General features: G+C 31.0%; 2 protein-coding genes across 2 annotated transcripts in view; both read right to left on the bottom strand.

Annotated features, from left to right (window-relative positions):
- Positions 1 to 15,667, bottom strand: part of LOC108370045 (cell wall protein DAN4) — a 104,079-nt gene extending 88,412 nt beyond the window's left edge. The window contains exon 1 of the mRNA XM_017625283.1: positions 15,533 to 15,667. The gene's annotated coding sequence lies outside the window, so the exon portion shown is untranslated. The remainder of the gene's footprint in view (positions 1 to 15,532) is intronic.
- LOC108370018 (putative cyclin-dependent serine/threonine-protein kinase DDB_G0272797/DDB_G0274007) overlaps positions 1 to 26,008 on the bottom strand; it is a 72,204-nt gene that overhangs the window by 29,293 nt on the left and 16,903 nt on the right. The window contains exon 2 of the mRNA XM_017625252.1: positions 15,533 to 16,511. Coding sequence (XP_017480741.1) covers positions 15,533 to 16,036 — 504 coding nt within the window. The 5' untranslated portion in view covers positions 16,037 to 16,511. The remainder of the gene's footprint in view (positions 1 to 15,532; positions 16,512 to 26,008) is intronic.

The raw sequence follows: 26,008 nt of genomic DNA, 5'->3' as shown, positions 1-26,008 counted from the left end.
ACGAAATCATTGTCACTGACACTGAAAAATTCAATCGATTGCTGCGTTGAATGGCGAACAAAAGCGGAAATGAAATCAGCCAGCCAGCTGTAGAGTCCACATCCGCAGGCGTAGAGCAGCAGTGGACTGAGCCGTATACTCGTAAGCTGGTTAAATGAATACACACAGTGAAATTAAAATTTAATGTAAATGTGTGAGTGGCTAGGGATGAGAAAGAGGTGGTCGAATGGGAATATCGGTGAATTATGTAAATGTGTTCGGCTGTATGTAAAAAGGGGCCTATTAAAGAAAGTATAGGCGCGTACATGTATAAACATAGTTTGTACACTAGGCGAGAAATGAAAGTGTACACCTTGTTCTAATATAATATCCACAATTATTTTCATAGAAAATGGTTTGCATTAATTTATAAAAATATAGTTAATTCTATAATAAAAACCATATAAATCAAAGTTTCACACTTTATATAAAGTTCAAAAAAAATGCATCCAAATTTTAAACTTTTTATTCAGAATTTTTACAAAAAAAGTGAAAAAGTGCAAAAATCCGTCTCAGAAAAAAAACAAAAAAAAATATTCTCAAAAATTAACGCTATTTTGTAGCCGGTTGAACTTGCACTTCATTAGCCTAAAATTTAATGGACTATAAAACTGCACACTCGAAAATTTTCTAGAAATTCTGAATAAAAATTTTAAAATTTGGATGACATTTTTTTTAATTTTTGTGAACTTTATGTAAAGTGTGAAACTTTGATTTATATGTATCTATATTTATATATATATATTTCATGAAAATAATTATAAATACTATATTAGAACAAGGTGTACATTTTCATTTGTCGCCTAGTGTATGTATGAGAATAAAAGGGAATGCAGCCCTGCGGTAAAATTGATATCTACTGAATCTATGAGCGGATTTGAAGTCAGCACTAATATAGCTGTCAACTACTCCTAATTTGCATTTTTTCCGAAATAGTAGTTTCATTTCTTTTTGCAAGGCAATATTAAGGCTGTCATGAATATTTTAAAATAGTAAACTGCAACAAAAACAACTACTAGTTTTACAAATGTCCAGAATAAGTTTTCTTCGAAGTGTAACGCCGCCTTTCGTTGGCTGCCATGTGGGGAAAATCTCTAGTTCTGAACTGGTGCGCTTCTAGTACATTTAGACCCAGTACTGGTTCGCGATAAATCTCTTTTGCATGCAAGCAACTGGCGAGTTTAACATGGCGATGTCCTAGGAAGTATCGATTGCCGCCCGCTGCATCCCTTTTTCGATAGTTCCGAACTTGTTCTAAATTCGACAAATAAGATCTAGTTCCTTCTGCATCCCTTTTTCTATAGTTCCGAACCATTTCTAAATTCGTCACTTTAGATATAGATTTGTAGTGAAAAAACTGAAAAAATTAGTTTCTTAAAAGTACAAAGATATAGTTCCTATCGGACTAGTTCCTTTTTGGCGATAAAGACCTAGAACGGAACTAGAAATTTGATTCACTAGTCCGCGGTTTCCCTGCAGGGTGTGAGTGTGTGTGTGCGTGCAGCCATTGGCCAATTCATTTCAAATTGCTCGAGCTCACGTTGTGCAGAAATTTCGCTGTCTATGTAAATATTTAAACTTTTATATTGCAAGTCTGTCGAAGTAAACGTCGTAAGGTTGCCAACAGCTTTCATTTGAGATATGTATGTATATTTGAGCTTGTGTGTGTTCAGGTGTGTACATAAAAAGCGTATATTTTTTATTGCAAATACATACATATGGTGCGGTGTTCTGTTGTATCGGCAAAAGAAGCAAACAATTCGTATAGCGCACAATGAATGTATGTATGTATGTATATATGTATGTATGTATATATGTTTGTATGTATATATGTATGTATGTATGTATGTAAAAATGCACAAATAAACTTGTTGGCATTGAGCCTTGGAAACTGCACTTTAATCGTCAGAATTCTCGTTTTGTTTGTAATTTAACGCGATTTGAATCGTATAGCTGTGGGTCGTAAGGACCCATTGACAATTGCGGGCTATGCGCCTAAAAATGGATTATGTAAAGAAGAATGATGAGGAGATTTTTCCCTCGTAAATATCGTTATTTTTTTATTTTTAGTTCATTTTAATTATTAACTTTACTTATTTAGTATTTTTTCGCGTTGTTTTAATATTTTTTGCTTATTTGTTTTTGAGTTTTCTTTTTTAAATTGTTAAATTTTTATTAAAGAAATTTAACTTTAATTTTTATTGTGTTTTACGTTTTAATGGGTTTATTTATTTTTTGTTGACCTTTATTACAAGCTTTTATTTTCATATTTTTATTATGTATATCGCTTTTATTTCTATTTAATTTTTTATATTTTTTATTTACCTTATTTAATTTTTTTATTGGACTTTATTTTTTATTTGTTTTAATTTAATTTTTAATTTTTTATATTTCCCTTTTTTTGTTTTTTCTGCTGTTGTTTTGTTTTGTTCATATATTTATACTTATTAACTGTTTTATTTCTCATTAAGTTTTTTATTTTTATTTCTTTTAATTTTTTATTGTGTTTATTTATATATTTTTTATTTTATTTTAATATTTTTAAGGATGGTAATCAAAAAGCACTTCGTTTTTAATGTTCCATCAAATACCTTGATGTCGTTACTAGAATATTTTACATACAAATTTTACATAAATAATATAAGTTTTTTTTTTAATTTGAAGTAACCCTATTGTGTGGTTTGCTTGGTTAAAGCTTTTTTTTATTAATTTAACTTATTTTTAATTTTGAAATAGGTGGCAATCTTAATAAAAAAAGGGTATCTTTAAAAAAATGAAATTAAATTTAAATAATTTTCCACACATCTGATATGCATACATACGTATGTAATTTACACGTCTAACGTAATTTTTTCTAACTGATTGTCAACCTTACATTTTTCATAAAAATGCTGTTAAAAGACTTTCTTTTGATACCTTAAAGTTTTGATACTACAAAATTAAAGAATTAAAAACCATGGAATATTTAGGACGTTCTTATTTTGTATACCTGAAACCACAATATGTAGCGAATATGCACACATGCACACATGCCTATATATTTATGTACATATGTGCATAAAATACAAAAAAGTATCTACACTTTGCCTTAATTGAGTTCGTATCAAATTCACAGATCTTCTCAACTGGTGATTTATGACCCAACGCAAAACTTGTACGTTGAATGTATTGGTAAAAAAATAATAACTGTGTCTACTGTGATAAAAAATTGCAAAAAACGCAACTATAATACGTTTACTAACGCTCATTCATTCATACATATATAGATGGTTAATTAAAATAAAAATAAATCGAATTTATTAACATTCAATTAGCTTCATTAAATTGATTATTTTTTACGAGGCTTTGCATTTTTTTAAACGTGTATGCTAAAATAATTAATGGGCTGTTAAAAAAGTAATACTAGGGCGGTTCAATTTGTATGGGAGATACGACTAATAATTTTAAGCAAATTTGCGGAAGAAGCCATGGGTCTAAAATCAATTTGGAGTTTGCCAAATTGCGAAAATAGGTTCCTTAGCATTTTGCTTTAGGGTCGCAAAGAATTGCTTAAATGTTGCATAAAAACATGCTTTAAGGGGTTTTCAAATGAGGAATCCATTTCTGCACTTATCTTTTTCTTAAAACTTCCACCAGAGGGCGCAACAGTGAAAATTTTCACATTTTGTTCGAAACCTATTTTCGCAATTTGGTAAACACCAAATTGATTTTAGACCCATGGTTTCTTCGGCAAATTTGCTTAGAATTACACATTGAATCCTGTTATGCTATACGCGCATAGTTAAAAATATTGACCCACCCTAATACATACACATTATGTATTTAAGTATGTATATGCATCTGCATAAATACATACATACATGTATTGGCATAATGTTGTGTAGCAAATATTTAATTAATTAATACTTGGTGCGAATGGTGATTTTCAAAAAATAAACTAAAAATTAAGGGAACTAAAAAAGCACAAGATTTCTTATATAAAAAAATTGAAAAACCCGCATTGAATACAATTATAAATCATTTTTCGGTGCAAATACATACGCTATCCGAAAAAATGTATTTAACTAAGAAAGTTTTTAACAAAAATTTTAAATGATTTTTGTTTAAAATTTTCCCTCTTTTTAAATATTTTAATTTTCAAAAAAAAAAATTGGATTTTTATAAAAGAAACTATTTGTATAATAAAAAACGATGTTTTTTAAATATCAGAAAAATTTCTTAAATCTTTTGGTATTTAGATTTTCTAGGAAATTTTAGAATTTAGTTGATCGGAAAATTTTTTTCATTTTCCTGTAAAAAACAAATATTTAGGTATTTTAAATTTGGTTTTTGTAGAGTTTGTATTCTTTTACTTAAATGGGTATTTTTTTTTGCAAACAAGAATGGTTATTGGCATACGTTTTTGTTAACTAAACTAAAGAATTATTATTTGTTTTAAATTTCAGAAAAAATTTCACTAAACCTTTTGGTATTTAGATATTCGATGGCATTTTAGAATTCAGTTGATCATTTTCATTTTCCTGTGACAAAACAAATTGCAATTTTAAATTTGTTTTTGGTACAGGTTTTAATCTTCTACTTAAATGGATAACATTTTTGGTTTGCAAACCAAATCTGTTTATGTTGAGCGCACAACCGGCAGATTATCTTATAGTTAACATTTTAGAAAATATTTTCAATATTTTTTCGGTGGGTATCTGTATTTAGCTATTTAGGAATTTATTATTTTTAGAGAAATCTACCAATAAATAGAAAACACAGAAAAAAATGTTTCTCTTAAATTAATTATTTTGTGAATTTTAATCAGTGATCGAGATCGAAAGTAAATGTCGTTCTCGTAGCTTTGTTCTCAAAAATGCTTCAAAACCAAAACTGAAATGGGAATAAAACTGTCGAAAACTTCCTCAATGGGAATTATAAAAGAACAATACCCTGTGGAACGTTTCCAAAGAGAACAAAATGGGACCAAAAGTTTCCGGAATGTTTTGGTAAAGAACACAACTGGAACAAAAGTCTAAGGAACTTTCTCACGAAGAACAATTTGGGAACTAAAGTCTCAGGAATGTTCTGACAGAAAACGAAACGGGAACAAATGTTGTTTGAACTTTGTGTAAAAAAATGAGGCGCGTTAGCGTTGCATTAGTTTGAAATGTTTCAATATTAAAACTAATCAAAAAAGAACTGAATGATAATTGTGAAAATAAAGTCAACGACAGACTTAACACACGAACTTTTCTTGCACAAAAAATTAAAAATTGTTCCATAAATGGACAGCTTACCTTAATAATCAACGATCTGGAAGTTGAAACGATCCCGCTTTCCTCTGGCTTACAATTGATAATCGTGATTCTCTCGTTCTGAACGTTAAGTTGTCAAAAGTTTTGTTCTCTAGCAGAAAGTTCCCCAGACTTTTGTTCTTATTGGATCCTCCTTGAAAACGCTATCCATACTTTCGCTCTTATTTTGTTCTCATTGGAAATATTCCCGAAAGTTTCGTTCTCTTTCTGTTCTTTTTAGGAACGTTTCCCGAGAGTTTTGTTCGCATTTTGTTCTTTACGGAAACGTTCTAAACGTTTCGTTCTCAATACTTTCGTTCCAGTTTGGCTCTTTTTTTGCGAACGTTCTTGACACTACATTTTATTCTCGGGCAGAACTTAAAAGTAGAGACTTCCTACACGACAAAGATTTGAAGTATTGCAAATTAACTATTCTAATAACTAAAAATGTATACCAGGAAAAAGTGCTGAATTACATGTCAACACAGAAGATTGGTCATTAACAGAAAATTCTTGACATTTTAAATATTTTAAGCATATTTAACAACAAGCGAAAGTTCTAAAGTGACACTGAATGACAGTTGCTTTAAACCAGAGCTGAGGAAGTGGAAAGTAAATAAGCGAGCGTGAAAATTAGATTTCAATGCAGGAGAAACTCTACCGGATCATGTTTTTTTTTTACGAGAGCAAGAGCTGTTGGTGTTGGTGTTGTTATGCTGCCAACATTAATGCTGCTGGTCAACAACAGCGACAAGCAAAAAAAGGGGGAAAAGCAACTAAGAAAAAGGAGCAAGGATTTTAAAAATTCAACTTAGCAAACGAGACAGATTTTCATGGCATACCACTTCCCAAAAAAAGGGTGCACGAGGCAAATTTGAAAGCATATGCACAAATAAGAAGGATTCCCCTGAAATTGTAATTGACATCGAAAGCAATTAAAACGAGAAGCAGCGAGAAAGCGCAAAAGTAGTGAGCCAAAATACAGGAAGAAGAGCAACCAAAGCACAAAAAATATAGAACAAAAACTCTAATCAATGGAGGAGAGAAAAAGAGGAAGCGCAGTGCCTCGTTGGACTAGCATCGCAACCAATGCGAAATCAGAATCATTGGCACGGAAGCAGTTGGAGAATCACAAACAAAATCAGCAGCTTGGCGATTATTAAAGCAATTTGCGAATATTAATTGCGATTGGGCATTCAGTCGGAAGAACGAGTAGATGGTAGCGGAACTAAAAGCTAGGTGGTAGTGAGACTGCAGGCATTTGGTAAAAGGCAACGAGGGGCTAAATAAACTATTTGAGGAAAGAGTAGATTGCAAAGCAGCCGCCTAGTGAAAGAGGCCAGCAGGGAGCGCACCAAATACTTATATACGTAGTAGACGATTAATGAGCCAAGAAATTGTGCATCATTAGCAAAAGTGGAATGAAATTAAGCGTGCAATAGTGACACATGAATGGTGTGTGGGTGTAAAGCGGCGTGGTGATGCACGAAAAGTGAAGAAATTCAGATCTTACAAAGCAGAGTATGAAGCAATTCTAAGCTTAACAGGCTACCAACTGTGGAAGTGACATGGAGAAGGCGAAATGAGCTGAAAGTGAACCGGCACTCTTAGTCGCCTAAAGAAGCTTGTTTTCGTGCAATTGACAATTCAGGAAAAAGGCAAGTGTCTTCTGGCTTTTGGGTGCTATCAAAAAAAAAGAAGAGACGATGTAAAAAGCGAAAATTCGCGCGGGAATGGCCACAAAAAAATTATGTTGACGAAAGAAGTGATAAAATTGATATATTAATATTAAGATAAGTGAGTGAAAGCCGACACTTAAGCGCCAACATTACGCTTGTCTAAGGAAGCCGGCTAATGAGCTACAGACAAATAGTTCATGTGGGTAGTAAGTAAATCCAAAGCTGGCAGGCGACGAATAGGTGGAGAATATTAGTTCGTGTACCTGTGGGGAGGTGCCAAGCACAGCTGCCTATTATTAGCTTTTATAAAGTAGATTTTCCTTGATTTCGCCAAAATTGTGTATTTGCTTAAGTAAAAAAAAAAATTTTGTTGCTCATACGCCATGGTGATTTTTAGATTCGCATTATGTTGCTCGTACGCCATAAAAACATCCGTTATAAATGTGGATACAGGTACAAAAAATTTTAGAATGAACAAATATATATTTTTGTTATTTGAGGGTAAATAACAATTTGGCTTTAGAATTGCATGGAATTAACTTTTTCCCTCGAATTTCTTAATGAAAAGCGCCCCAAGCTTAGAAAAAATTTATGATAGTTTTTTTTTAACAATTTCTTGGAAATATTCTGAAATATCTAATTTTTTTAATACTTCTTTCTAGTTTTTAAGAATTTTTAGTCTTTACGAAACAATTTTCAGTTTTTAGTATTTAAGAAATGTTAGAAAATTTCTCGGAAGGCGACTGACATATTTCATATTTTTGGCTAATTCTTTTTATTTTTAAATTTTTGGTGTTACAGAAATTCTCGAAATTTTTTCTTGATAAAAGCACATATGTCGAAGTGTACATCATTTTTTTTTAAATTTTAGTACTGCATTAGATATTATTTAAACTTATGCGTTTTAAAAAAATTTAATTAAAGTTTCATCTGATCAGGCTGTTTTTGCGGATAGAAATAAAATTATATTTCGCTTGAAAATTAATTACTTCTAATGGCTCTGTTCTGTATCAGTGACAAATTCGGAAAAATATATGAAAAAATTTAAATTTGTCAGTTACAAAAGTTTTGTCACCGATACCGAATTGGGCTATAAATGTTTAGGAAAATGTAACTCTTTTTAGTTTAAAAAAAAATACATATGTATTTTTAACCGACTTCCAAAAAAGGAGGAGGTTATCAGTTCGTCGGAATATTTTTTTTTTTTTTTTTTTTTTTTTTTATGTATGTTACCGCATAACTTTGGACCACGTCAACCGATTTCGATAATTCTTTTTGCATCGGAAAGGTAGTGTCTCAGAGGTGGTCCCATACTAATCTGGTTAAGATCCGATCAGCGGATCATGAGATATATATATATATATATATATATTTTTTTTTATATGAGAGTTGAAGTCGGTTTTTTTTTTTTTTTAATTACTAGTTATTTATTAAATTGGCAAATTCATTCTTGCTAACGTTGTTTTTTTAATTTTTTCTTTTCTTATTATTTTTTATTACTCTTATTTTTTACTCGTAGGAGGTTTATGAAATATAAATACGTACATTTTTTTTGTTTTGAAATACTTGTTTGAAAGCGTACAAATTTGAAATTAAATATTTTGGAAATTTTGCCACTCATTATTATTCCGGTTTGAGAAGTTTCTGAGTTGAGAATATTCTGTTTATCGCAATTTGATTTATTCTTTAATCGTTCAAAATATCATTTTATAAAAGTAGAGAAACAATTATGCAAAGCTTTTGTAGCATTAATTTTTTTAATTTTTGTCCAAAAAATTACTTGTCCTACCAATACATAGAACCGCTTTCATCGCTTGCCATTTATTTCATACTTTCCCACCTCTACCCTTCACACCGATAAATCTGTGCTTAAACTGTCTGCTTGTTGCCATTATTGCTTTTTATGGCATTTCGCTGCGCTCCACATCTCTGCAAGGGGGCTAAGCGCCTTCGAGTATGCAACGCAGCACAGCGTAAACACCAAATTACAAACCAACCAACCGCATGCACTCACTAATTTTTCGGCGACTGCGTTGCAGTTCACCCCTCACTTCTACCAACAAACCAGCCAACAAACTTTTTTTTATTTTGGTATGTCGTTGCCGTTTTTAAACTTTTCACGCTTGCTGCAGTGGCTTTTTCTTGAGTTTCCCTTTTTTCGTAATTTATTATTTTTTGTTTACTTTCTGCCGCCTGTTGTCGCTACCTTACCTTTTGTTAATGCCTTTGTTTGTCCCACTTTTGAGGATTCTCGGCATTTGGCCACAGTTTTTTTCGTATTCCTTCCTTTTCTCCTTTTTTTACCCATTTTTTACTATGCTTGTCTGACTTTCTACCCATATTTCTGGCAGTTTTCGTAATTGTTCGTCGCCACGGTAATTTCCGCTAGACTGCATCGCAAGCAGCCAACAACGCTCGTCGCTTACGGCGCATTTACCAAGTCTTCCTTGCGTGCTTTCCTTTTTTCGCGCCTTCTCCTTCGCTTACTCTTCGCTGCTCTTCATCCTCTCTGCTAAACAGTCCCGCAATTCCTTTTTCTTCTGAAGCTGTTTTCGGCGAAAAAGCGCGCTTTCATTAGCATTACAACAGCCATCAGTGCGCATTTAGCCTCCCATCGAGCGCCGCGCTTCGCCCGTAAGTATGCACGCTTGCTTCCCTGCCTGTTGGCTTGCTTGCTGGCTTGTTTGTTTGTTTGTTTGTTAGTCAGATGTTGTCGTCTGTTACAACAGCGATAAGCCTGCTTCGCGAGATTTGCCATCGCATCGCATGTTATCGCCATTGTTCGGCTGCCATGTTGTGTGTTATTAATGCGCTGCCTGTCTCCGGCGCCAGCCGTCGCCCCGATTCCGCTTCCGCCAACCAGTCGACGTGGCTGTATGTAGATGTCGCTGTTGGCGCGCTGGTGTTGTTCATCTCATTGTTGTTGGCTTATTAATGCATTTGCGCTGTTGTTGTTGCATTGTTGCATTGTTGCTTGCTCGCTTGCTCCCCTCCGCCTCTCAGCAACCTTGTCGGCCCTCCTGTTAATCCTTTTGGAGTACATTCTGCTTTCAGCTTTTGTTGTTCCATTGTTGTTCTAAACAACGTTAAAGTTTTTGCTGTGTTCTCTTGTGCCATTGTTGTTAGGCAACAAGCGTGGCTTGAGTCCATGTGCAACAATGTTTTCCCCGCAGTTTATGCGTGTTCTCCTCTTCACCTCCATTTCCCTTCTGTGCACTCGAGCTGTTGTGTTTTGCACCAGCCAGTCTGCATTTATCATTGTTTTTAACATTGCCAGCTTTTAGGAGCCAACAAAATTCCGCCGCTTCACAGACTACTTTTAGGCGAGTGTTTTATTTCGTTCGCCCCTTTTTTTCTTTTTATTATATTTGCTTTCATTTGCTCCCTTCACAAACAAGCTTTTTTTGTAATTTTTTTCTCAAGTACTCTTCTTGTATTCTCTCTGTTCTATTACAATTTCTTTGTTGTTGTTGGCCTCGGTTGAATTTGCATTGGTGTCGCAGCTTCTTTTGTGACTTTTTGATTCATGTTTTTCATCTCGAAAGAAACAAACAAATTTTGCACTCAATTTGCATTTCAATAGTAGTGGTTTTTGACACATGCTAATTGAAATTTTCTTATTTATTTAAACAAATTTTTTATTTTTTTTATATATTTTTAACAGAAAAGGCTCCTAAGTAAATAGCCTTCAGTGTAAGATCAAAGCTGTTTGAGGGTCTAGTGAATGTCTATGAAACATGTAATAAGTGGACGGACAAAGGAGATTCATGTTTTTTTGAGTATTATAATATTTTTTCAAACATCACAAACTGCATGCATTTTTTTGGAAGTGTTTTAGTAATTTTATTTTTAAAATTTTTTTCGAAACTTAAGAAATAGTAATGTTTCACCTTTTTCGACCTGAAAATGTATACGGAGTACCAGTCAGATTTTCGTGTGCATTTAAATTTAGGTCAAATTAAATATAGCATATTTTTAAAAAGTAAAACTGAGAAAATGCATGTGACCGCCTCGAAGTATGCTACATATTATGTCCTCAAAGTTTAAAACTTGAACGCAAATAAAAAAGATGATACATAGATAGGTACTAAAACACATACAAACATATGTAAATATCTAAAATTGTATACATACATACATACATATGTGTGTGCTCTTAATAGTCTCCCGCTTGTGTCCCATGCCCATGTCGGCTTTTATTTTTTAAACCTTTCACTTATTGCACACTAAAATTTTATATCCTTATGTGTCTCATAATATTTTACGATTATATGTGCAATTGTGTAAAGTTTATGATTTTTTAAATTTTCGCCTGGCATTTTTTTCTGGCACGTGAAACATCTGTAGCAAATTAGTTAACACATAAATTTCAGTGGTTTTTTATTTGAGGGTAGTGTTTGGTGGTAGTGGACATTTTTTTATATTTTATTTTAACGTCTCGGCGTGAAATTTTTATTGGTTAATAAATTTTATGAAGTGCAGTGTTTCGCCTTTCAACGACGAAAGCTCTCGTGCACGTATTGATTTTGCATTATTTTTTGGTAAAAATACATTTCAATCTCTAACAAAAACCATATAAACGCAAGTTTCAAACTTTGTGCAAAAAACAAATCATCAAAATTTCAAACTTTTTTCTCATAATTATTAGAAGTTTTATGAGCAAGCAGTTTTGCAACAAATCAGTGTTGATTTTTGACGATTTTTTTTTACTGAAGCTCTTCCGTTTTTTTTCGAAAAAAATTCGAGCGTGAGTATAGGAAAGAATGCGGAGCGTCAGTAAAAAAAAAAAAAACAAAAACAAAATCAACCATAGGTAATACATATGCAGCTACCTCAAACTTGCACTATATACCAAAATTGAATGGGCTACAAAACAGCGCACGCAAAAAAAAAAATCTGTGAAAAATATATGACATTTTTCTACAAATTTGTTCGGTTTTTTGTTTAATTTTCTACAAATTTTTATTTATTTTTAAACTTTTTAAATAAAATGATTAAAAGATGTATTTTTAATAACTTAAAAAACAATACTTTTTGGATTTCTTTCTTTTATTTCTTAAAATACTATTATTTTTGTTTATTAATTTTATTAATTTTCATATTTTTATTAATTTAATTTTTATTGTTTTTTTATTTAATTTTTATTATTTCCTTAAATGAAAATGTTTGATTGTTTTTTGTTACTTTATGACTTTTACTCTTTAATATCTTAATAGCCCTGGCATTTTTAATTTTTGTTTTTGCCTTTATTTATACATTAAGTTTTTCAAAATGCGATCTAGTTTACCTTTAATATGTTTACCCCAGACTCGATCAAAATTTCAGTATTTGTTTGTTAAAGTAATTTGTTTGTTTAAATTAAATTTGTTTAATTACCGTTTTAATTTTTAAAGTTCAAAGTTAGTTTTAAGTTTCTTTAATGTTCTTAATTTTTAAATTTTCCTAAACATACTTTTATTTATAATTTTGTGTTATTATTTTTTTATTTATTTTGTTTGTTTAATGAAAATCTATTGTTTGTTCATTTGTAGCTTACACTTATTTTTGTGAGTTTTTGTTGTTAATCAGTGGCTTTTAGGTTTTCTATTTTGTTTAATTTTGCTCTTTTTACATTAATTGTCAAGGTGTTTTGCATTTTACTTTATTTTTATTTTATTTAAATCGGATTAAGTTTATTTAAAGTTATCTTATAAATATTTTAAATATGTTTTTTTAGAATTACAATAAAAAAGTTTGATTTCTTTTTTTGAATTTTTTATATTTAATTTATTTTTTATTTATTTTTTTTATTTTAACTTTCTTATTTTTCTTTTTATTTTAAATTTCTTATTTTGTGTTTATTTTCATAAGTCATTGCAAGATTTCTAAAATTACAATTTTTGTTTACTTTAAGATTGCATTTAAATTTTATTTCCTTAAATTTTTACTTTTTCGTTTTATTGTAACGTATTAAATTTCTTTCTAAATACTATTTTGTGAATTATTATTTTCTATTGCCTTTTCGTTTACAGATTTGTGTTTCTAAAAAAAAAAGTTGTTTTGTTGTTAATCATTGGCTTTTAGGTTTTCTATTTTGTTGTATTTTACATTCTTTTCTATACGCTAATTGTTCAAGGTGTTTTGTACCTTTTAATTTTATTTTTATTGTTTTTTAATGGGATTAAGTTTATTAAAAAATTTCTTACATACATATGTTTATTATGTTTTTAGAATTAAAATAAACAAGCTTTATTGTTATTATTGTCCCTTTATTATTAAATTTATTATTTTGATTTATTTTTTGATTTCTTTATATTCTGTGTTTATTATTTTTTAAGTTATTACAAGGTACATATCTACATGCATATGTATGCGTTTCTAAGTTTTAAATTTTATTGTTGTTGTACTTTAAGACTAAATTTAAATTTTATTTACATAAACATTTACTTTTTCGTTTTATTGTATTTTATTAAATTTCTTTTCTTTAAACAAATGTTTTTCTTAAAGACTATTTACATTTATTTCCCTTAGCTTTTACTTTAGATTTTTGGTTAATTTATGGTTTTTTATTATGTTGTTTGGTTTGCCCTAAATTTTGGCACTTATTCGCTTTATTTTCATATTTTTTTTCGCTTTAATTTTTCAGTCGGCCCCGTTGTCTTTGTTCTCTATTTATATTGTGTCCTGTCTTAGTTTTTTCCTATATTTTTTCTTAAAAATTTTGTTGTTGTAATTTTTTCGTCTGCCCACGTGTGACTTTTATTATTTGTACGCGACAAGAAAAAAAATTACGAGCCACAAAAATCAATAAATCCAACTAAGTAAAATGGGGAAATATGCAACACCAGGTTGCGGCGCCGAACGACAGCGGCGACAAAAAGCAAACAGCAAACTGCTTGAATGGCAGGCTGGTCGTATTTATGGCAGGTGGAAGGGGGCAGAGATGCTTGATGTCGATGAAGTTGACAACAACAACGAACAATGAGTAAACCAATAATACGTACATACATACCTACATACCCGCATGTGTATTATATAATACATTTACACAATTGAGGTGGCGGCCAAGTACGTAAAATATAAAACACACATGGTCATTCATTCATTTATTACGGGTATGCATGTGTGTGTGTGCTTTTGAAACAATGGGCGTTGGTGGAGGCTGGCCCTGAGCGCAGACAATAAAGCGGCAAATAAAAATAAATATAAAAATTGGCTTGAATGAAAACATTATAAAAAATTTGTACGTACTTACACATATACATATGTGTTTACGCTAGCTATACGTGCATGTAGTTAACGGTGTGAAACAAGTAGAAGGCATGAGCGCCCAGTGAAGCGGAGTAAAATCAAATTGGATTCAAGTCGATACATTGTGAAGTTAATTTATCAGCACTAATGCTATCAAATTTACCTACCATTGATTTTCTAAGAGGAAGAGGAGTAATTCTAATCTGCCACTAGCCAATTCCAAAGCGAAAGTGTGATGACAGCACTGATTTACAAATATTTTCACTTACATGAATGATTAGTTCTGCATGTATGTATGGCAACCCTGTTAAATAATTTTTTATACCCATTTAGCTCATTGGCACTTGACATGTGCCAGCTTTTTTTACTAGAAATAAAAATAAAAAAATCAAAATTGTTTAAAAAAATTGCTGTTCAAGAAAAAATGGCATCGTTAAAAACCCCAAGCTGCATATTTTTGTTGCTGCCTATGTTGGCATTTGTTCTTTTTAAAAATGAATATCATAACATTAATACAATTTCTTAAGTAATAAAACAGATATTTATGTAAATAAAAATTTAAATAAAAAACTTTTTTATATTTTCTTTTCCAGTACTTATTATGTACGCAGCTTGCAGGCCAAATAAATGCGTTGCCTCTAGCAGAGTACCACCCACCTATGTACATGTGTATATGGTTGATGTAAATGCAAATCAAAACCGGGTAAGTGAAAGACATTTTATTATTTTAATGTTACTTAAAGATTTTCAAATTAGGGGTTTCATTATCAAAGCGTCTATGATCAAAATGTATTTCATAACTAACAAAAACAAAATTCATAAGAAATATTTTTACTAGTAAGAAACAAGTTATCACAAAATTTAAAAATTATTCGATATTTTCTTTAAACTATTTTTGGTATGATTTTTTAAGTTTGAACCTTTACTCACTGCATTTTTTTATAAATTTTCATAATTAATTAATATTTTTTTTTTTGATATTGCAAGTTTTGAGAAGTAGGGAAAATTCAATTCCATCTGCCAATTTTTAGGGTTAAAATATATCTTGATTTCATAAAAACATATTCACAACATTTTTAATGAGAAGTATTTTGTTGTTTTATTAAAAAAAAATAAATAAAAATAAGTCGATCCCATTTATTTTCACGCCCATATCTACTTTTTTAACCACCTCCTACGGGTATTCACACCCCTTGCGTAAACCCAGTCCCGCCCTTCATCATCACAACTACAAAAAAGTAAGGAAAAAGTACATACATATTGCTAAAATTTGATCACAACAAAAATAATGACAACACTGACACTGACCTGTGTGGGAACTGTATGCTGCTGCTCCCCCGCCAACACCGTCGCCGCCGGCTGCTCATAGCTCGTCTTATCCTGCTTTTGTTCCTTGTGTTGTAGCTGCTGATACTTTTGTTGTTGTTGTTGCTGTTGCTTTTGTTGATAAAGTGTTTTTTGCTGATGCTGTTGTTGTTGCTGTTGCTGTTGCAATTGTTGATGCAGCTGTTGCTGATATTCATATTGCTGTTGCTGTTGTTGTTGCAATTGATATTGCAATTCCTGGTATTTATGTGGTGTCGCTTGCGATGCGGACAACGCTTGTTGTTGCTGCTGTGGCACCACTGATTGGCTCTGTAGTAGCTGTGACTGTGACTGTAACGACGGTTGTGGTTGTGGCTGTGACTGCCCATCCACACGCCACGCACACAATGCCGTCATTGCCATAAATATTGTGAGAATGTTGCCAACCGCGATGGCGAATTTTGTTGCGGTCGCCATTTTTCTTGCCATTCTAGCAATTCTTGTCATTGTCCCTCTGTCGTACTCGCACCGTAACCCTGGACGCTGCCGCCCTTTTGCCGTTTGCCGTTTGTCGCTTGGCCGCTGGCACCGCCTTCTTCGTTTGTTTAAGCTGTTCGATTGTTTACTTTGCTGTTGTTGTTGCGATTACTTTGTACGCTGTTGCTTTTATTAATGGGTTTTTTTTCTTGTTTTTGCTTTAGTTGCGGTCCACTTTACTAGTTCAATAGCCTGTTGTTATTGTTGTTGTGTCAATATTTTACATTCATCTATTTTATTGCATTTTCGCAATTGCTCTTAGCAGTCGATTTTGCTTCCGCTTTTGTTATTATTTTTGTTGGTTTTTTATTATTGTAGGTTAAAGCATTTTGGCAATTTTTCTTCGAAATTGCTTTCAGTTTTTCTATTTGAAGAAATTTCTTTTCATTAAAAACGCACGCATGACCAGTTCGGAAGAAACATAGTGCGATGTTTTTGTGTCACACTGTAAGAGAGAAAGTTTATATTTCAAATGGAAAGTCTTTTGGGTGTTTTGTATACTAAATTAGGTTAAAGCTATTAAATGTTTCTTGATTTACGATTCTTATCTTTATTGTTCAGATTTTAGCAAAATAAATATTATTTTTAATATATTTAAATTAATTCAATTTAAAAAAATAAAATTTTGTAGCATGTAAAAGTTCACTGACATTTTATTTTGAAAAATTAGTAGGGTATTTAAGGTTACTTAAACTTTATTTCAAATAATTATTTCTTTTTAATTAAAAGAAAATTTTAATCAGTTAAAAATTTTTTTTTTTTAAAACCCTTTTTGATAAAATTTTAGTAATGCCTCAATAAAAATTGCTGTTAATTTTTTTATGATATTTGCTTTTATAAGCTTATAAATATTTTGTTTGTTAAAGTCTTATTTCGTTTCACTTTTTTATATCTACAATAAAAATTCCCATGCCGTCGCCAAACTTAACAAGTATTTTTATAAAATCGATAATGTAAGTTTTGAGTATGAATTTTTTTGGCGATTTTCTTCATTTATTTAAAATACTGGTGATTTCTTCGTTTTTACCAAAAAATTTCGCTTTACCGGGTTGAGTGTGACATCAAACAGATTTTGCATCGGGGAAGAGCAACATTTTTGGGAAGAAACGAAATCAACATAAGTAATTAGTCGAGGAAAATTTTAAATGTAAAAAAAAATATTTTTATAATCAGTTTGTTAAATTTCAAAATTCCTCCAAAAAAATTACTGAGTGCTTTTCTTTACCTTCAAAAACTATTTGAAAGAAATATTGCACAAAAAAATTAAATTTTTTAGTTTTGTTCTTAAAATAAACCGAAAGCTAACAAGTTTTCATCAAATTAATTGATAAAAAATAGTTGACAAGACTTTTTAAAACTTAATAATAACAGTTTTTTGATTTTAAATATTTTTTTTTTAATTTGTTACATTTTTTAGTATACATACATACATTTTTAATTTTTGGTGTCTTTTATTTTTTAAATCTGTTTTAATTTTTTAGATCGGTTTTAGTATTTTTAAATATAGTTTAACTTTTTGTATTCTGATTTAATCATTTAGTTTATTTTTAAACTTTTTTTATAAATTTGTATGATAAGTATTATATGTTTATTTTTAAGATATTCTGTTAAATGTATAAAGTTTTATTAAAAGACATTTTAATTTTGAATAGTGAGGCATACTTGAAAATATACTCTTTTTGAATAAAATTTCGAGAAATGCTCTTTAAATTTTGTACTAACATTTTTATATTTATTTTAGTTTTTTAAATTTTGTAAATCCGTTTTAACGCTTTTTATGTCTCTATTGAATATATTTATGTTTTATACATAAATGTTTATTGAAAGATGTTTTAATTTAAAAGTAAGAAAAATTTTGAATTTAGGATTTTTTATATTTAGCTCATTTGTTTTATTTTATCTTGAACTTGAAACCAGGTTCTGAAAACTACTTAAATGTTTTCCTAAAGCCCCTTGATCCCTTGTAACACATCACACACATACTTACTTCTTCATTCACTCTGCAGCACTCGAAAACTCGCTAATTAGCAATAAAAACAATTGAAAGTTGGCAAATCGACCTTGAACACTCAAATGATTTCGCATAACAAGTGGCAATCAAAATAATCTCCAACTGGAAATGAAATCAGAAGCGATTAATGCGCTAATTGGCAATGGAGAAATGAAAAAAGTTATGCATCAGCAGCGGCAGCCCAGCAAAAGCAAAAACAAACATTTTAATAAAAAATTATATAAATAAAAAAAAAAAAACGTAAATCCACAATAAAAAAGTGGCAGAAACGCAATCAAAGTCATGAAAATTTTAATTCAAAACCTGGCGCAGCAGAAGAAAAAAAGTTAAAGCAAAAACAAAAAATGCATGCAAACATGCAATGGAAATTGTTAAAGCGTTAAAAGTGGCTTTTATTTACATGTGAATGTACATATGTAAGTAAATACATACATATGTATGCATGCAGGAGTAAATGTACAATGCAACGCCACGAAAAAAAAAATTAAGAAAAAACCTCCAAGTAAAATAAAAACAGCCATTGTGGCTGGCTGAAATATGAAAAAAATCGTGCTGAAATTATTTATGGCAAGCAAATAAGCGTTACAATAACAAAACCAACTACTTGTGTGCGCTTGAAATGTACGTACATAAATCGAAAATTAAAAAAGTTAAATTAAATTAAAAAAATTGTAAAAACTGGCTTGTATAAATATTATGTTTGCCAAAAGTGGAAAAAGGACGAGAGAAAGTTTTGAAGAAAATGCGGACGGAAAAATGTGAAATGTGTGCTAAATAAATTAGTTTTAATGTAATAAATTTGCAAAAATAAGAAAAAAAGTTATATTTTAGCAAAGTGTTTGAAAAAAATTTTAAACAACATTTTAAAAATTAGTAAACAGATGCAATTCAGCTACACATTTCATTAAGCACTAATGTAATGTAAATTTTTGGGTATAAGAGGATTTGGCTATCTGAAAAGGTAACTAGAAACGCGCATTTTAAACCCTTCGCATGGTTCAGTCTGGCACAAATTGAGATTTCTAGTACATCGGCCTGAAAGACCGTGGACCAAGTACCCATTGCAATAGAAAGTTTGTTTCCAGGTCCAAAAAAACCCGCTTCGGCTCTACCCAGACATCTCGCTATGAAATCTTGACCTTAAATTTCCTACCGAAGCAGATTTCCTTTGGCATAGCGTCGGAGAACTCGCAGATTCCTAGACCTGGTATTTAGCCCAAAATGCCTTTGTGTTGTTTCTTGCTTTTAAGAGTACTGTCTGAATTTTTGAAAAATGTAGGGTCCAAACTAGAAGCTCCTGTCACCGATAGTACGGCCAGCCTTTGGAGTTTGTTCAGATGTGAAACGGCAATTTTTTTGCAGCGTTTTGGCCACCAGACTAACTATTTACGATCGAACGGACTATAGTTCGGTATAGCCATTCTAGTATTTTAGAGTTTAGACCCCATGTTCGACCGAAAGGTCTTCGACAGGTCCACATGGCTTTACTAAGAGTTTTGTCTAGATGGGAATTACAACTTAGTATCTTATCCAGAATAGTACCGAGATATGTATTTCATTTCATCAGAGTATTCAAGCACTGTTTCACCAAGGGTAACCGAATCAATGTTCGGCTTGTACGTTCTTGTAAGCGGTACCAGAACAGCCTTTTGCGGGTTAATGTGGAGGTCGTCATTGGCACACTAGTTTGACATTAAGCGCTGAGCTGCACTTGTAACGTCTGATACAGTGTAGCCGAATTTTCCCGTCACGATAATTACAAGGCCGTCCGCATAACCAATAGCAAGGTAACCGCTTTCCTTTAATTGGGCTAAGGGGTCATCTACGACGAGAGACCAGAGTAGAGGAGAAAGAACACTCCCTGTGAGCACCCTCTAATGGCTCTAATGTTCACAGAGCTGTAGCCTAGGTACGATGTGATATCATACTTACGGAGAATGGTGTCAATCCACCCGACAGTGGACAGATCGATGCCTCGTTGGACCAGTGCCCTTGAGAAAGATTCGTAGGAGGTATTATCAAAAGCCCATTCGATTTCCAGAACGGCACATAAAGCAACCTCCTTTAAGCACTAATTTGTTAAAAAATAATAATTGTGGACTATGTATCTTACTGAATTCCAAAAAAAAAAATAGTTTCTCCTTGAGCTCATAAATTTAAAAAACAAGTCATTTTTAAGCAAAAAGCTCATTTATAAATTTAGGAGTAGGTAATGTAAATTTCTTCTTGATCCAATGATCGGAGCTAAACCAAATCAGTTGGTTGGCGTGGCGTGTTATAACAGCATACAAACTCCCCAGAGTTTTCGGGGAGTCCCGATTACGTAGACCCGACTGCCTTGAGAACGTGATCTAAAGTTCTCATAAAAAAATGATTATAAAAATATGTATAGTTATATTGCGATAAATTGATAACCTTTTTTGAGGTCGATTAATAAATTAAAAGCAATAACAAAATTTTTCACAACTTTAAGTAAACACCCTTTTGACTACGGGTTTTCCGATTTTTTTACAAAACAAAAATTTTGATGAAATAAAAAAATGTATAGAGTAAAAGAAAATAAAATATTTCAATAATAATACAATAACAAAAAACAATAGCAGAACAAAAATGCAGTACAAAACTTTTAAAAAGGTTTTTTTTTTGAAGTATTGTGGCACAATTTTCCGTCATCCCTTGTCAATTGTGGTTTTGAGAAAAACCGGTTTTACCGTTCAGCCATCTTCTGTATCACTATTCGTTCTACCACAAAATGTCTTTGAATATAGATATTTTAATTTTAAGATTTAATTTAACTGAATTTTTTTCTAATATTAATATTCTGTTAATTATACGACTTTTTTTATAGTTAATTTCTTTTTTTTTTTAATTGATATTTTCTTAATTTTAATATTTTTGACTTTTATATTTTTTGATTGTGAAATCTTTAAAATTTTGATATTTTAAATTTTAATTTTAAAATTGACTCTAAAATCAAAATTTTTTAATTTAAAGTTTACAACATTTTTATATCTTCCAAATTTCTTAAAAGAATTTAAAATATAACATTACAAACGTGTATGAAGAACAAAAGCCTTTTTTTAATTTTTCGAGGTTTTTTTACTCATTTTAAACTAGACGATTTGTAAGGTAAAATCAAAATTTTAAATGTTTCGTTTTGTGTTCCTGAAAAAGTACACGAGTATTTTATGTAGGTCAATTACGAAAAATTTTTTTTTCTCAAGAAATACGTACGTATGTATTAAAAAAAAAAAAAATAGAAAAAATTTAATTCACTAAACTGAAATATACTGATCCGTGCTTCAACGAATTTTTTTTTTACTAATCGCTTGAACCGCTGAATGAAAATAATGCAAGTTAGCTTCCTCACTGTAATCCGTGACCCAAGGTTACTCATACTCTGCTGGCAGTGTTTCACCTTCACACAGAAAATGCACAACAGTGCACCTGAAATTTCGTATATTTCTCAATAAGTGCAAGTAGTAATATTGTACTGTTGGCACAGCTGCATGTAGCTGTGTTGTTGTGTTGTTTCTGATGTTCATAGAAATGAATAAATGAATTAATGCGCTTTTGTAATCAACAATTACAGCTAATAAGTGTGGCGCGCGTGTGTGCGAAGCAGCAACAGCATCCATTCATGCCACAGCTTAGCAACATTGCTTTGTTGCAATTACACTTGCAATGTTGTTGCATTTGCGCGCTATTGTGATTGCATTAGCTGTTGTTGCTGTTGCTGCCAATATGCGCGTACATGCCCGAAAATTCCACCGAAAACAAGAGAGTAATAGGAAAAGCTTCAAATGAAAACAAAGTTGTTGCTGCGAAGCTGCTGTGCACTGAGATTTGTTTGGCTTTGGTTTGGACCCGCTCTGCAGCTTTGCGAACCTTGAGTTTTCAATTTTTAATTTACCTGTAATTCCTTTTGTTTTCATATTTTCTGCGCGCGTGCCTTGTAACAAAAGTGAAATTTATGTGCGTTTTGTTACGCTTTGGCAGCCGCGAAGCTGCAAGTGCTGTTGTTGGTTGGTTATTGGCGGTGGCAAGCGACGTCGTCGGCTGCTTGCAACAATGTGTTTTCATTTTTGCTGCAATTATATTTTGTTGCCGCATTTTTGCTTTTAATGCAAATTATTTTTTGTTATTTCCTTTTTTCGTTATTTTTAATTCGCCTGCACTTGCTAAGCTCATACTATTTGCATAAACTTGTGCTTTTTAAAATTCGCATGTGGTGCATACGAGCTAATAAATATTTAGTTATTATAAGTGAGACGAATTTTGCTTGCTACTTGGCACAACAAGGTTGCCATAGTTGAAGTGTTTACAGACGATAGGATTTAAGGCGAGATTAGCAGTTGACGCTTCTAAAAATATACAGCACCAAATTTTTCAGCTACTTGTGCAACTCAACTAATCTTTGTTTTGCAAATTATATTTCAAACGGCATTGACTTCCTCGAGTATTTTTGCTATAATTATTTTATGGCAAGCAATTAAATGCATGACTTTTGGCCTGTTTTAAAGAAAGAATATCTTCCTATTTAAAGTTTTAATTTGAAATTATTTTATAATTTTTATGACAAACCTGTTCTAAAACCTTTTATTGAAAAATTCCTTTTAAAGTATTTATAACTGCACGTTAAAAAAAATATGCTGTAAAATTTTTGCCATAGTCATTTTATTAAAAGCCATTGAATTTGTAATCCTATAAAAAGTGTATAACAAATATTTAAAGCTATTTTGAGGCAATAATTTTTGTAATGAAGTTTTTGCCATAATTATTAATAATGCTATAAATGTCATACGAAAATTTTATAGCAAACTTTCGAACATACTCTTAATGTTGATAAAAAACTGTATGTAAAAATATAACTGTCGTCAGTTGGTTAAGAAATTGATAGTGAAAAATGTTTGCCATAATCATTTTATACCATTGCATTCCTTCAATTAGCTAATTATTTAAAATAATAACTATTATAAATTTTTGCCATATATACATATGTATTAAGAATGTTAAAAATATCCTATAAAAATTTAATAAGAATACTAGTTGCTATAATTATTTTATAGCAAACCAAAGAATTTATTTATCTAAACAAATTTTAAGAAAGCACATCTTTGAAACTAATTTTTGCCTTATCAATAATCCTATAAAAATTGTATGGCAAATTTTCGAACCTTCGAAAAATGTCCAAAATATCAAAATTTCGCTTTCATTCCGAAAACGAATACTTGTTGGGCGACACTCGTGCACATACACATACGTTCATATACATATGTAAATATATAAGCTCCTATTATACTCGCTTATTAATTTACATATTATTTATGGTTTTTTCTTTCGTTTCATGCTGTGGATTTGCTCATTCGCCAGCTGTTCGTACGTTATGTTTGTAAGATGGCTTAGCTTCGCTGTTTCAGTATTTACATAAATTTCTTCCGCTCATTGTTTTGGTTTTTCGACTTCCGCAGGCAAAATAGCGCATTTCCGATTTCCTAGAAAGTTAGTGGTTTTATCGTGGGGGAAAAATTTGTCTCTTCCTTTTAAACCCATATCCAAAATACCAGTACTAGTAAAAACTACTATGTTAGAAATTGAGGAAAATAAATAATAATAAAATTATAATTGTGAGTAGTAAGTTGAAGTAACAAATGCAGTTATTAATATATCTTAATTTGTCTGAGTTCAAGTGGCGATAGCACGCAAAATAATACTTTTTAACGCTATAATTTATAAATATTTTATAGCAACATTTACAAGCAATTTCTCACTAAATTTTCATTAGTTTGCTGAAATAATCTTAAACATGTGCATCATACTTAGTTCTAAAATCAATGTAAAATACTTGCCATAAAAAATTATATAAGAAATTTCTGGGCATAAAAGTGATCGGCAAATGCACCTCCTATGTTGATGTTATGTATTAACAACACAAACATAAGAATATACTTAACATTACTTTTTCTAATGTTTAGTATGAAATTTGTGCTATAAAAATTATATGTTCGCTTTGTATTTCATAAACAAAAATATGCTTACATTGAACGGAGCTGTTTAGTTAAGGGCCGATTTCATAATAAGATTAAAGAATACTTTAAAATTTAAAGGATGCTTTATTTGGCTGATCGATTTCATAAAGCCACTTTAAAGTTAAAGGTGCCCATAAAGGCTCTTTAGTTAAATACCCAAAATGGAAATTTAAATGACTTAAAGGTCTCTTTTGTAAGAAAAAAACTATGTAATTTTCGTAGCATAATTACATATTTATGACAATCAGCTGATGCAATTTTGCCGAGATCAGCATTGCCAACTTTGTTATTTTAATTTAAATGAACCTTTTGTTATTATTCAATTGCCATTGTATTATGAAAACAATTCTTGTTTAAAGTACATTTAAATTACAATTTAACTAAAAGGAAACTTTTGTAAAAGGAACTTTAAGTGTTTCATTATGAAATTGGCGCTAAGACTACAAAATTTTCTTGATAAAATAAAATACAATTTTTTATCTAAGTTAATGTATTAAAAATGTGAATCAAAAATAATATTTTGAAACAAAAAAATGTTTTCTAAAAAAGCCTTGAAACGAAGTTTTTATTATGTACTAATGCCACTATCTTTTCTTTCAACAATCTCATATACATACATACATATGTAAGTAGTTGTTTGTTAAATTATTCCATAACAGTTTTATGTCTTTAAGTATATGAAGCTTTTCTTTGTGATAGTTTTTACCAACTTTTCATTGCACACTACATTTTTTTACAATTAAAAAAGAAAATTTTCTTGAAAATATAGCAGCTTAAACTTCGAGTTTTACAAGTGTTTTAAGAATCCCATAAAATTTTATAGGACAATTTCGAAATTTTTTTTTTTTTTAAATAATGCACAAATAATCTTTAACAAAAAGGAATCAGAAATTAAAAAATGCATGACATAAAATTGTTTACACTTATCTTTCACAAATTTATAGCATTAAACTTTTGCTATAAAAAATTTTATGGCAACCTAACCCCTTTAAATTTTATGGCTAACTTTCGAAGATAATCTAGCTCTTTTTTTTAACAAAATATTTATAAGAACAATCTTTGCTCAAGATTTTTTGAATGAATTCTATATAAATTTTTTTATACAATTTTTATAGCAAACTTCAAAACTGTTTGAAAAGTGAAAATTTTATAAACAATTAGCATTTAATATGAATAAGTTGGTACATGCATTTACTAATTTTTTACTAACCTATAATACTATAATAATAGATTGGCGCTGACACATATGTTAGTGTTTGGCCGAGCTTCTCCTCCAACTTGTGGCGTGCGCCTTGATATTGTCACACAAAGCGGAGGGACCTACAGTTTTACGCCGACTCCGAACGGCGATTGTATTTTTATGAGAAGCTGTTTTTCATGGCAGAAATACACTCGGAGGTTTGCTATTGCCTGCCGAGGGACGACCTCTGTTAAGAAAAACCTTTTTCTAAATTTTTTGCGATGTTGCTTTGACCAGGGCTTGAACCCAGGTGCTGGTGAGTGAAAGCGCGCACTGCTTACCACTACACCACAGCGGCCGACCTATAATACTAGTGCTATAAAAATTTTATAACAACCCATTTTCTGTTTCAAATCGATGGCATATAATATTTAATAACGTGAACTTTCAATTTTACATTACGGGGATTCACTAAGTGCCAGGCCACTAGCTCACCTATATTGCTTTAGGCGTCCCGTAAAATTATATGGTAAACTTTCGTGGCTAATCTATCCTTTATTCAAGTCTTCTCCTATTAAAGCCGCAAAAATTTGTAGCAGCCTTAAAGACTTTTTACAAACCGAACATTTGGCATAATATTGGAAATAAAGATGAATTAATAGTTTTCTAAAAATATTTAAGTGCCATACAATTTTATAGCAAACTGATGATTTCCTGAGCTT

The sequence above is a fragment of the Rhagoletis zephyria genome, unplaced genomic scaffold, assembly GCF_001687245.7.
Source record: "Rhagoletis zephyria isolate East Lansing unplaced genomic scaffold, Rhagoletis_zephyria_1.1 Rzeph_scaffold_00061, whole genome shotgun sequence".
Classification (NCBI taxonomy): domain Eukaryota; kingdom Metazoa; phylum Arthropoda; class Insecta; order Diptera; family Tephritidae; genus Rhagoletis; species Rhagoletis zephyria.
The sequence above is the reverse complement of the archived record's forward strand: the minus strand, read 5'-3'. Positions and strand labels throughout refer to the sequence as shown.